The sequence below is a fragment of the Sturnus vulgaris genome, chromosome 31 (genome assembly GCF_052056855.1).
Source record: "Sturnus vulgaris isolate bStuVul1 chromosome 31, bStuVul1.hap1, whole genome shotgun sequence".
Lineage (NCBI taxonomy): Eukaryota > Metazoa > Chordata > Aves > Passeriformes > Sturnidae > Sturnus > Sturnus vulgaris.
The window spans coordinates 2,617,597-2,629,137 of record NC_142273.1 but is presented as its reverse complement, the minus strand read 5'-3'; the positions used below and the strand labels follow the sequence as shown (position 1 = coordinate 2,629,137).

General features: G+C 66.8%; 1 protein-coding gene across 1 annotated transcript; it reads left to right on the top strand.

Moving 5' to 3' along the window:
- The first annotated feature begins 8,119 nt into the window (after positions 1-8,119).
- Positions 8,120-10,980, top strand: LOC148220752 (Fc receptor-like A). Its single transcript, XM_088181001.1, has 4 exons — positions 8,120-8,162; positions 8,833-9,090; positions 9,179-9,457; positions 10,919-10,980. Exons 1-4 carry the CDS (start codon positions 8,120-8,122, stop codon positions 10,978-10,980), a joined length of 642 nt encoding a protein of 213 aa, XP_088037127.1.
- Positions 10,981-11,541: the final 561 nt, after the last annotated feature.

Here is an 11,541-nt window from a genome sequence, read left to right as displayed (position 1 = left end):
CAGCACCGCCGGCGTCCAGGGGGGCTCCACCAGGAGCTGGGGGCTCTGGGCACCTGCGGGTGACAGGGGACACCAGCCTGGCAGGGCCACCACGGGGCTGGGGACAGCGGGGCAGGGACATGGCATCCCCCGAGGACTCACCAGCGAGGCCGAGGGTCTGGGCTGGAAGGGAGAAGGGACAGGGCTGGCTGGGGGTGGCACCGTGGGGACAGCAGCACCTGGGGCACCTGGTGTGGTGTCTGTCCCCAAAGTGTCCCCACGGGAACACTGGTGTAGCACGGAGGGTTTGAACACAGGGACACCTCGGTCACCCTGGGCTGGGGCAGGACATGGGGACACTGTGGACACCCCATGTGTGCACAGGTCACCTCCCCCAGCCCTACAGCACCTGTCCCCACGGCCACATCCCCATGGCCCTGTGCCCGTGATCCCATTCCCATGGCCCCTGTCCCCATGGCCCATCTGCATGGGACGTGGCCCTTGTCCCTGGCCCTGCATCCCTGTCTCCCTGTCCCTGTCCCCACAGCTGCCCCAGCCCCAAGGTTCCTTTTGCCACATCCTTGTCCCCCCATCTCGATCCCCCTGTTCCCATCCCCACATCCCAGTTCCCCTCTTCCTGTCCCCAGGGCCACCCCACGACTCTGCTCACACTGGGCTCCATGCCCATGCCCTGGCTCTGTTGGCCTTGGGGACCTCAGGGGACCCCGCAGCCCCCCTGTGCCCCCTCCCCACCGCTCTCTGCCTCACCGGGGCCCATCCCCGGGCCGTCAGGCCCGTGCCCGGGGCACTCACCCCACAGGAGCAGCGCCACCTTCCCGGCCATCCCGCTGTCCCCGGCCATGGGCACTGGCTGTCACTCGCTGCTCTGTCCCCCTGTCCGCTCGCTGGTGGCTCTTCAGATAAAGGGGAAGGAAGTGAGCTCAGACCTGACCTCATCGTGTTGCTGTCCCTTGGTTGGGGCAGGGTGGCCCCAGGCTGGGGACAGGCTGTGGGCAGGGTGGGGACAGGCTGGGGACAAGGCTGGGTGGCACAAGGTGGGACATGGAGTTGCCAGGAGTGGGGGTCTCAGAGGGTTTGGGGAGCCAGGGATGGGGTCCAGGGCAATGGGGGCTCCAGGGATTTGGGGTCATGGATGGGGGTCCCAGGGGTGAGGGCGCTTTGAGGGGTCCTGGGAGAATCAAAGTTCTGGGGGAAGGGAGATGGTCGGGGATGGAATTTCGGGGAGAGGGTTCCTTGGGAATTGGGGTCCCAGGCCATGGAGATCCTGGGCAATGGCAGTCCTGGGATGGGTGTCCCTAAGAGGGGGGGACATAAGGAATGGGGGTCCCATGTTCGGGTTCCCAGGGGAATGGGGATGTCAGGAATGGGCAGTGGCTGGGCAGGCCCCAGGGTCACAGCTCCTTCCCTGGGTGCCTCAAATTTTGGGGTGACCCCGGGCCCAGCACAGCCCCCAAAAGTGCTGCTGGTTCGGGGGGGCTCCCCAGGCTGATTCCGGGGGGCTCTGGGTCTGTGCCTCCCCCATCCCCCTGGGGCTTTTTCCTCTCTTCATTTTCCATTTCCTTCCTTTAATCCCTCAATTTCACAACTCCCCCGAGTTGGTGCCTTGATGATCCTGGGGGGCTCCTGAGCAGGGAACGGGTTGGGGGAACCCCAGGGTTGGGAAAGAAGTGGGTGAGGGGTCTGCAGGCAGGGGTGGGGAGGCTGTGGGGGATGGGCTTGTCCGCTTTCACACTTTCACTTTCTCTGAAAAATCTTCTTTCACTTTCATTTTCCCGTGAGAGTCACACGGGGTCGCGTTCTGTCCTGGGGATGGCACAACCAGGGGTGACACATCCAGGGGTGACACATCCAGGGGTCCTGTCCCCGTTCTCTGGGGTCTCCCTGTCCTCGGGGTGACACATCCTGGGGTTCCTGTCCTGGGGACGAGCCGGAAAAGCTCGAGCAGCGGCTCTGCCCCGCGGCCGTGCCGGGGGTGGCGGAGGTGACCCCGGCTGGATGGCGACAGTGGCCTCGGACACGCTGTCGCAGCCACCCTCGGTCCCCGCAGCCCGCGACAGTCCCGGCCCTGGCAGCCGCGATCGCGACAGAGCCCCGAGCCCGGGACTCCGCTCCCGCAGCGCCGGGGGCTCCTCCCCGGGCTCCCGGGTCCCCTCCGCCCTCCCGGCACCTCCCTCCCGGCGCCCCGGGGCCGCGCCCGGCGGAGGCTCCGCAGCAGCTCCGGGGCTCAGACGCCGCTCGGGGAGCGCCGAATGCGGGGCTTTGGGCACCGGCGGGCACCGGGCAGGGCTGGAGCTGGTCCGGCCTTGGGGGGCGATTTGGGGACACCCCCGGCTCCGTGCCGGGGCTTTCGGGGCGCTCGGGTCTCCGGATCGGCCCAGGGGCTCGGCAGCTGCGGGATCGCTGCCCGCGGCCATCCCGAGGTCCCCGAGCCCTTGGCCGGTGTCACCGAGAGGGGACAAACAGCGAGCGGCAGCTCCTTCCCCTGCAGGGGCAGCTGCGAGGGAACCAGTGCGGAAATGCAGCAATTGATCATTTGGTGCCTGTGCCCGAGGCACTGAGAGAGCCCCAGAACTGCTGCAAATGCCACAAGGATCTGCTCAACGACCTGAGCGGGACCCTCCTCCTTCCTGAGCTGAGCAGGCAGAGCTGAACAAACCAAAACCATTTCTGCCGCTTTAATCCAAAAGCTGCGTTTGTGTCCAGTAAGAGGGACAAGGGTCCTGTGCCCCCTGGCACTGGGGGAGGGAATGGGGAGCCCTGGGGGTACTGGGAGCACTGGGAGCACTGGAACGGGGAGCTCTGGGCAGCCCCACATGGGACCCCCCAGTCGTGGCCACCTCCCGGGCACGGTGGGCAACCATGGGACCCGACGGGGTGGGGACACAAGAGGTGTGCCCTCGGTTAGGGAACTCCAGTGTCCCCAGTGTCATCAGTGTCCCCAGTGTCCCCATTGTCCCCAGCGTCCCCAGTGCCCCCAGTATCCCCAGTGCCCCCATTGTCCCCATTGTCCCCAGTGTCCCCAGTGCTCTCATTGGCCCCAGTGTCCCCAGTGTCCCCAGTGCCCCAGTGTCCCCATTGTCCCCAGTGTCCCCAGTGTCCCCAGTGTCCCCAGTGTCACTGCACGCTCTCGTAGCTGTCCCTGCGGTGCCGCTGTCGCCCGTGGGGTCCCGGCAGCTCCTCGTGGTCCCCTGGGGCTGTGGAGTGTCCTGAGTGAGGCTCCGGGGTTGGGGACCTGGGTGGGGGTGACACCCGTGGGTGACGTGTCCCTGTGCCCCCCTGTACTCACCCCCTGCCCTCTCGGTGCCCACGATGTGCGGGTCCAGCACCGCCCCCTCCTCCGGGGGGGCCGAGGGCTCCTGGGGAGGCCTGCGGGGATAAGGGGGGGTCTGTGGGGGTGCGGGGCTTCCTGCGCTGAGGGTAAAATGGGGGGTCAGACCTGGAGCCCCCCACTCACCTTTCCTGCTCCTTCCTGAGGGCTGCAAAGGAAAGAGGGGGGAGGGGTGACTGTGGGGGCCTCAGGGCCCTTGAACACCCTCGGGACCCCTGACTGCCCCCTGAGCCCCCAAACTCCCCCAAAACCCCTGACAGAACCCCCAACATCCCTGCACGTCCCTCCAGGGCCTCCCCAAATCCCCCAGGAGCCCCAGCTGAGGTCTCTGGGGGCTCAGCTTCACCCAAGTCAGGAGCTGTTGGTGACACCCTATGGCCCCCCCACTCTGGGGGCTTCACCCCAATCCCTGGGACCCCCATGTCCCCCCATTGTCACCCACCCCGGCGGTGCCACCAGCGACAGCCCCCGATGACAGCCAGGAGCAGGAGCAGGTACAGGAGGGCCCTGCCGACATTCACAGCCACTGCCGGGGACAGAGGGGGACACAGCGGGGTCACCCTGAGCCCCGGGGGTCCCGAACAGCCCGGTGAGCCCGTGTGAGCCCACCTGTGATCCAGTGTCCCTGTGGTGTCACCTCCAGGGCCAGCTCTGGGCTGAGTGCCCGGAACACGCGGTGCCCGTCCTGTCCCAGCTGGTTGGTGGCCACGCACTGGTAGGTGCCCGAATGTCCCACATCGACGGCCCCAAGCTCCAGGAGGGGACCCCGGGCCACCTCGTGCCCGTCACGCAGCCAGGTGAAGGTGACAGGGGCTGAGCCCACCTGCACCGAGCAGCGCAGGGTCACGGGGTCACCTGGGCGCACCTGGAGTGCCGGGGGACCGGGGGTGATGGTGGCATTGGCCACGGGCACTGCGGGGACACAGACAGGGCTGAGGCCGGGGGAGGGGCTGGCACCCGGTGTGGGGGGATGAGGGAGTCTGCATGGTGGCACCTGGGGACAGAGGGTCTCCTTCACCCAGGACAGTGACCCCGTGGTGCTGGGGGTCCTCGTGTGGTGTGGGATGAGGGCATGTGATGGGTGAGGGGTGGGGGATGAGGATGGGATGAGGGTGAGGTGAGGGTGGGATGAGGGATGCCGTGTCCAAGGGCAGGGATGGCCGTCACCTGGTGGGGGGCACGGAATGGCGTGGGTGGGATGTGATGGGGGCCATGAGGCCATCAACGGGGGCGTCACCCCAATGCCAAGGGTCTCAGTGCCCTGGGAGGGTCACGCTCAGCAGGGTGAATGTGACCTGGTGTGCAGTGGGGGATGTGACAGCTGGGCTTAGGGATGCAGGGCTTGGATGTGCTGGGTGGGGATCCCTGGAGCCAGACGGTCCCAGTTGCCCCGGTCTGTGACACCCAGTGGTGGGGGCTGTGAGCTGGGCTGGGCTGGGGATGGTGTGGGGGGATGAGGTGGGATGGGAATGTGTGGAATTGGGGATGCCGTGGGTGGGGTCACCCTCAGCCCAAGGGTCCCGCTCACCCAGGACAGTGACGTTCAATGCGGGGCTCTCGGCCACGCTGTCACCATCGCTGACCCGGCACTGGCAGGGGGGGTCCCAGGGAGGGCTGAGGGGTCCCGTGGGGGCTGTGGGGGTGTCGGGGTGGGGCTGTGGGGTGCTCACCCTGCACTGTCACTGTCACCTGCGCAGATTCCATCCACCCCCAGCTTCCCACCCAGCCCCTGCAGTGATAGCGGCCGCTGTGGTTCAGCTGCAGAGGGGACAGGGACAGCTCGGTGCCATCGCGGAGCGTCCCCAGTTCCTTCCCGTCGCGGTAGAAGGACACCCAGGTGACCCAATCGTCCCGCCAGCCCCGGCAGCGCAGTGTCACCGTGTCCCCCTCCAGCAGCGCCCGCGCCGGCACCTGCAGCACCAGCCAGTCTGTGGGACAGGGGGGTCCTGTCACACCCGGTGTCACCCGGACCCCCCATTGGGTCACAGCAGGGGTCCCCAATTCCAGCACGGGGATCCCCCTGCACTGGGATGCTCTGGGATGTCCCCAGAGCAGGGGACAGGCTCTGGTCACACCAGGGGTGACCCATGGAGCTGAGCCCACCCTGATCCCTCGGGGTCCCCGCGGGTGCCAGGCTGGGGACACTCAAACCCCCCTCACAATTTGAGACTGTCACGGGGGGGCTGAGCCTGGTCCCGGGTCTCTCACACTGGTAGGTGCCACTCTCGGTGACACGGAAGCTGTCGCCTCTCTGCTGTCCCCATCTCTGCCCGTTCCTGTACCAGGTGGTGTCACCGGCGGTCCCCGAGCCCTGGCAGGTCAGTGTCACCCGGTCCCACAGCACCGCCGGCCTCCAGGGGGGCTCCACCAGGAGCTGGGGGCTCTGGGCACCTGCGGGTGACAGGGGACACCAGCCTGGCAGGGCCACCACGGGGCTGGGGACAGCGGGGCAGGGACATGGCATCCCCCGAGGACTCACCAGCGAGGCCGAGGGTCTGGGCTGGAAGGGAGAAGGGACAGGGCTGGCTGGGGGTGGCACCGTGGGGACAGCGGGACCCGGGGCCGGGAGTGGGGCTGTCTCCAGCTGTGAGCCCTCACCCCTGCCAACCCCACGGCCACATCCCCCTGGCCCTGTCCTCACGGTCCCCTTTTGATGTCACTGTCTCCGTGGCCTCATCCCCATGGTGCTTGTCCCCGTGACCCTGTCCTAAAATCCCTGTCCCTATGTCCCAGTCCCCACAGCTTTCCCAGCTCCGAGGGACCAAAGCCCACATCGCTGTCCCCAAATCGCTGCCCCCCTGTCCCTGTTCCTGTCCCACCACTCCGTACTCATCCTTGTCCCCAAATCTCTATTCCCGCATTCCTGTCCTTCCTTTCTGTCCCCCATTCCAGTTCCCCGTCCCTTGTCCGTCGTTGCCGTCCCCACATTCCTGTCCCACATCCCAGTTCCATCCCTTTCCCTTGTCCCTGTCCCCAGGGCCACCCCACAACCCCGCTCACACTGAGGGCCACTGCCTCTGTCCCCTCCTGGCTCTGTTGGCCTTGGGGACCTCAGGGGACCCCGCAGCCCCCCTGTGCCCCCTCCCCACCGCTCTCTGCCTCACCGGGGCCCATCCCCGGGCCGTCAGGCCCGTGCCCGGGGCACTCACCCCACAGGAGCAGCGCCACCTTCCCGGCCATCCCGCTGTCCCCGGCCATGGGCACTGGCTGTCACTCGCTGCTCTGGCCACCTGTCCCCTCGCTGGCGGCTCTGTGGAAAAAGGGGAAGGAAGCGAGCTCAGATCTCATTGCACTGTGGTGGTGACACACGGTGAGGGCAGGGTGGCCCCAAGCCGGGGACAGGGTGTGTGCAGGGTGGCCACAAGGCTGGGTGGCACAAGGTGGGACATGGAGTTTCCAGCAGTGGGGTCTCAGAGGGTGTGGGGAGCCAGGGATGGGGTCCAGGGCAATGGGGGTCCTGAGGAGGGGGAGTCCCAGGGCTGGGGGGGCTCAGAGGATCCCCAGAGCCTCCCCAGTGTGGGGGACACAGACCCAGAACCCCTCGGAATCTGCCTGGGCTGACCCCAGGCCACCAACACATTGGGCGGGCAGGGCTGGGCCCTGGGTCACCCCAAAATCGGAGGCACCCAGGGAAGGAGCTGTGACCCACGGGCCTGCCCAGACACTGCCCATCCCTGGGACCCACATTCCCCTGGGAACCCAGCCATGGAACCCCCATTCCTTATGTCCCCCCTCTTTGGGACCCCCATCCCAGGACTGCCATTCCTCAGGATCTCCATGGCCTGGGACCCCAATTCCCAAGGAACCCTCTCCCCCAAATTCCCTTCCCTTCAACCCCCTGCCCCCAGAACCCTGATTGTCCCAGGACCCCCATGGTAACCTCATCCCGGGCACCCACATCCCTGACCCCAAATACCAGGAGCCCCCTTTGCCCTGGGACTCCCATCCCTGAATCCCCCCAGTCCTGGTGACTCCCCCTTCTCAGAACCCCCATTGCCCTGGACCCCATCCCTGACTCCCCAAACCCTCTGAGACCCCCACTCCTGGGAACCCAGAGTCCCACATTGTGCCACCCAGCCTTGTCCCCACCCTGTCCCCAGCTTGGGGCCACCCTGCCCCCACACAGGGACAGCAACACCATGAGATAAAATCTGAGCTAGCTTCCTTCCCCTTTTTCCACAGAGCCGCCAGCCAGGGGACAGGTGGCCACAGCAGCGAGTGACAGCCAGTGCCCATGGCCGGGGACAGCGGGATGGCCGGGAAGGTGGCGCTGCTCCTGTGGGGTGAGTGCCCCGGGCACGGGCCTGACGGCCCGGGGATGGGCCCCGGTGAGGCAGAGAGCGGTGGGGAGGGGGCACAGGGGGGCTGCGGGGTCCCCTGAGGTCCCCAAGGCCAACAGAGCCAGGAGGGGACAGAGGCAGTGGCCCTCAGTGTGAGCGGGGTTGTGGGGTGGCCCTGGGGACAGGGACAAGGGAAAGGGATGGAACTGGGATGTGGGACAGGAATGTGGGGACGGCAACGACGGACAAGGGACGGGGAACTGGAATGGGGGACAGAAAGGAAGGACAGGAATGCGGGAATAGAGATTTGGGGACAAGGATGAGTACGGAGCTGTGGGACAGGAACAGGGACAGGGGGGCAGCGATTTGGGGACAGCGATGTGGGCTTTGGTCCCTCGGAGCTGGGAAAGCTGTGGGGACTGGGACATAGGGACAGGGATTTTAGGACAGGGACACAGGGACAAGCACCATGGGGATGAGGCCACGGAGACAGTGACATCAAAAGGGGACCATGAGGACAGGGCCAGGGGGATGTGGCCGTGGGGTTGGCAGGGGTGAGGGCTCAAAGCAGGAGACAGCCCCACTCCCGGCCCCGGGTCCCGCTGTCCCCACGGTGCCACCCCTAGCCAGCCCTGTCCCTTCTCCCTTCCAGCCCTGACCCTCGGCCTCGCTGGTGAGTCCTCGGGGGATGCCATGTCCCTGCCCCGCTGTCCCCAGCCCCGTGGTGGCCCTGCCAGGCTGGTGTCCCCTGTCACCCGCAGGTGCCCAGAGCCCCCAGCTCCTGGTGGAGCCCCCCTGGAGGCCGGCGGTGCTGTGGGACCGGGTGACACTGACCTGCCAGGGCTCGGGGACCGCCGGTGACACCACCTGGTACAAGGGCAGACAGCTCTGGTGGCAGGAGGGACCCGACAGCTTCCGTGTCACCGAGAGTGGCACCTACCGGTGTGAGAGCCCCGGGACCAGGCTCAGCCCCCCCGTGACAGTCTCAGATGGTGAGGGGGGTTTGGGTGTCCCCAGCCTGGCACCCGCGGGGACCCCGAGGGCTCAGGGTGGGCTCAGCTCCATGGGTCACCCCTGGTGTGACCAGAGCCTGTCCCCTGCTCTGGGGACATCCCAGAGCATCCCAGTGCAGGGGGATCCCCGTGCTGGAATTGGGGACCCCTGCTGTGACCCAATGGGGGGTCCGGGTGACACCGGCTGTGACAGGTCCCCCCTGTCCCACAGACTGGCTGGTGCTGCAGGTGCCGGCGCGGGCGCTGCTGGAGGGGGACACGGTGACACTGCGCTGCCGGGGCTGGCGGGACGATTCGGTCACCTGGGTGTCCTTCTACCGCGACGGGAACAAACTGAGGACGATCGGCGATGGCCCCGAGCTGTCCCTGTCCCCTCTGCGGCTGCACCACAGCGGCCGCTACCACTGCAGGGGCTGGGTGGGAATCTATGGGTGGATGGAATCTGAGCAGGTGACAGTGACAGTGCAGGGTGAGCACCCCACAGCCCCACCCCGACACCCCCACAGCCCCTCCCCAGGCACTCGGGGTCACAAATCCCCCTCCCATCTCCTTCCCAGAGCTCTTCTCGGTGCCGATGCTGGAGGGTCCCCCCGAGCTCCCCGAGGGGTCCCCCCTCAATCTCAGCTGCCTCAGCACCCCCAGCCCCCTGCGGCCCCCAGCCCCCCTCCTGTACCGCTTCTACCGGCACGGGCAGTTGGTGGGGGGCCCGCAGGGGTCCCCGCAGCTCCTGGTGCCCGCCGTGGGGGTCTCCCACTCGGGGAATTACAGCTGCGAGGTGCGCTCCGAGGGGGGGGCCGTGCGGAAGAGCAGCGCCCGGCTCGGCGTCACGGTGCGCAGTGAGTGCGGGGATGGGCACGGGGAGCCCCCACAGCTCCCACGGGACCCCCACCTGGCTACATCCCTGACCCCCAGAAATCTCTCCTGTGCCCCCCGCCTCTGCCCCGTGTCCCCTCATCGCTCTCTGTGTCCCCTCACCCCCCCATGGGGTGTCCCCATCCACCACATTTCCCCATCAAACCCATCCCTCCCGTCCCCCCCTCCCCCCACACTGGGTGCCAGCCCCTCCCCCCGGCCTCAGCCCTGTCTGTGTCCCCGCAGTGCCCGTGGCCAATGCCACCATCACCCCCGGTCCCCCGGCACTCCAGGTGCGCCCAGGTGACCCCGTGACCCTGCGCTGCTCGGTGCAGGTGGGCTCAGCCCCTGTCACCTTCACCTGGCTGCGTGACGGGCACGAGGTGGCCCGGGGTCCCCTCCTGGAGCTTGGGGCCGTCGATGTGGGACATTCGGGCACCTACCAGTGCGTGGCCACCAACCAGCTGGGACAGGACGGGCACCGCGTGTTCCGGGCACTCAGCCCAGAGCTGGCCCTGGAGGTGACACCACAGGGACACTGGATCACAGGTGGGGTCACACGGGCTCACTGGGATTGCAGGAGCCCTGCAGTGACAGGTGACCCTGATGTGTCCCTTCTGTCCCCAGCAGTGGCCGCAGGCCTTGGCGGGTCCCTCCTCTTCCTGCTCCTGCTCCTGGCTGGAGCTGTGGGCTGGCACCGGTGCCACAACAGGGGTGGGTGACAATGGGGACAATGGGGACAATGGGGACCCCGGGAGCTGGGGGGACACCTAAATGTGGGGGTGATGGGGCGGCAACCAGAGCTCCTGACTTGGGCAGTGCTGAGAGCTCAGGACCTTTGCTCAGGGTCCTGAAGGATTTGGGGTGGTGTTGGGGGGTCTTGCAGGGATTTTGGGGGTTCTTTCAGTGATCCCAGGGGAATTTGGAGGGTCCCCCTCCCTGTCAGGCTTCAGCTTCTGGGAGCTCAGGGTGTGCAGAGCACTGGGGAGGTTCAGGGGTTCTGAGGGCCTCCAGGGATGCTCAGGGGTCCTGGGGGAAATTGAGGGTGCAGTGGGGTTTGAGGATTCCTGGGAGGGGTCGGGGCCATGGGGACCCCACAGTTACCCCTCCCCTCTTTCCCTTGCAGCTGCCAGGAAGCAGCAGGAAAGGTGAGTGGGGGGCTCAAACCACACTCTCCCCTTTCACCCCAACCCCCAAGACCTCCCATCCCCCCCACACATCCCCTTGATTCCCTCAGGGCCCCCCCGGAGCCCCCGGCCCCCCCAGAGGAGGGGGAGGTGCTGTACACCCACGTCGTGATCACCAAGCAGACGGGGGGTGAGTCCGGGCTGGGACACAGGGACACGTCACCCATGGGTGTCCCCGTGCCCAGATGCCACAGCCAGTGTCTCTCGCAGTGTCCCCCTGTGCCACCACACTCCAGGATCCCGAGGTGACCTACGCAGAGCTGGCAGCCACCCATGGGCAACCACAGGAATGTGGGGCCATCTACGGGAATGTGCTGTGACACTCGGGGCACGGCTGGGAACTGGGGGAAGGGAGAAAAGGAATAACAGTTCATTGCTGGGAAATTTATAGAACAGGACAGAACAAACGACAACACGAAAACAGAAATTTCCATCCCGCTCAGGGCTGTTTGTTCATCTTTGGTGCAGTTCTGGCCACGGCCAGCAGGGGGCGCTGCAGGGAGCAATCCCGGCCAGCAGGGGGCGCTGCAGGGAGCAATCCCGGCCAGCAGGGGGCGCCCCGGTGCCGCTCTAACCCCTCAGGGGCCATGGCGGTCCTGGCCCCCCAAGGGGGAAGGTGTCCGTGTTATCCCTGCACATTTGTGCTCTTGGCAGCAAGTGCCAGCAGTGGAGGAGGTGGCAGCGCTGGCTGGAATCCTCTCACAGCAGCTGGAACAGCTGGGGAAGGTAGGCAGAGCTCCATTGTAGTGCTGGCTTGCAGCCCAGCAAAAGTCCCCGGTCTGAGCCCACAGTCTCTCATGACACCGTGAGGCAGCTCCTAAAAACTCCCAAGGGAAAGAACCCACCCCCAGTTAAAACTCCTAAACCCCTCTCCCCCATCT

Coding starts and splice junctions, on each gene's coding strand:
- LOC148220752 (XM_088181001.1), top strand. CDS start 8,120: ATGAGGACAGGGCCAGGGGGATGTGGCCGTGGGGTTGGCAGGG. Junction 9,091..9,178: donor GGTGACAGTGACAGTGCAGG/GTGAGCACCCCA, acceptor TCTCCTTCCCAG/AGCTCTTCTCGGTGCCGATG. Junction 9,458..10,918: donor GCTCGGCGTCACGGTGCGCA/GTGAGTGCGGGG, acceptor TGACCTACGCAG/AGCTGGCAGCCACCCATGGG.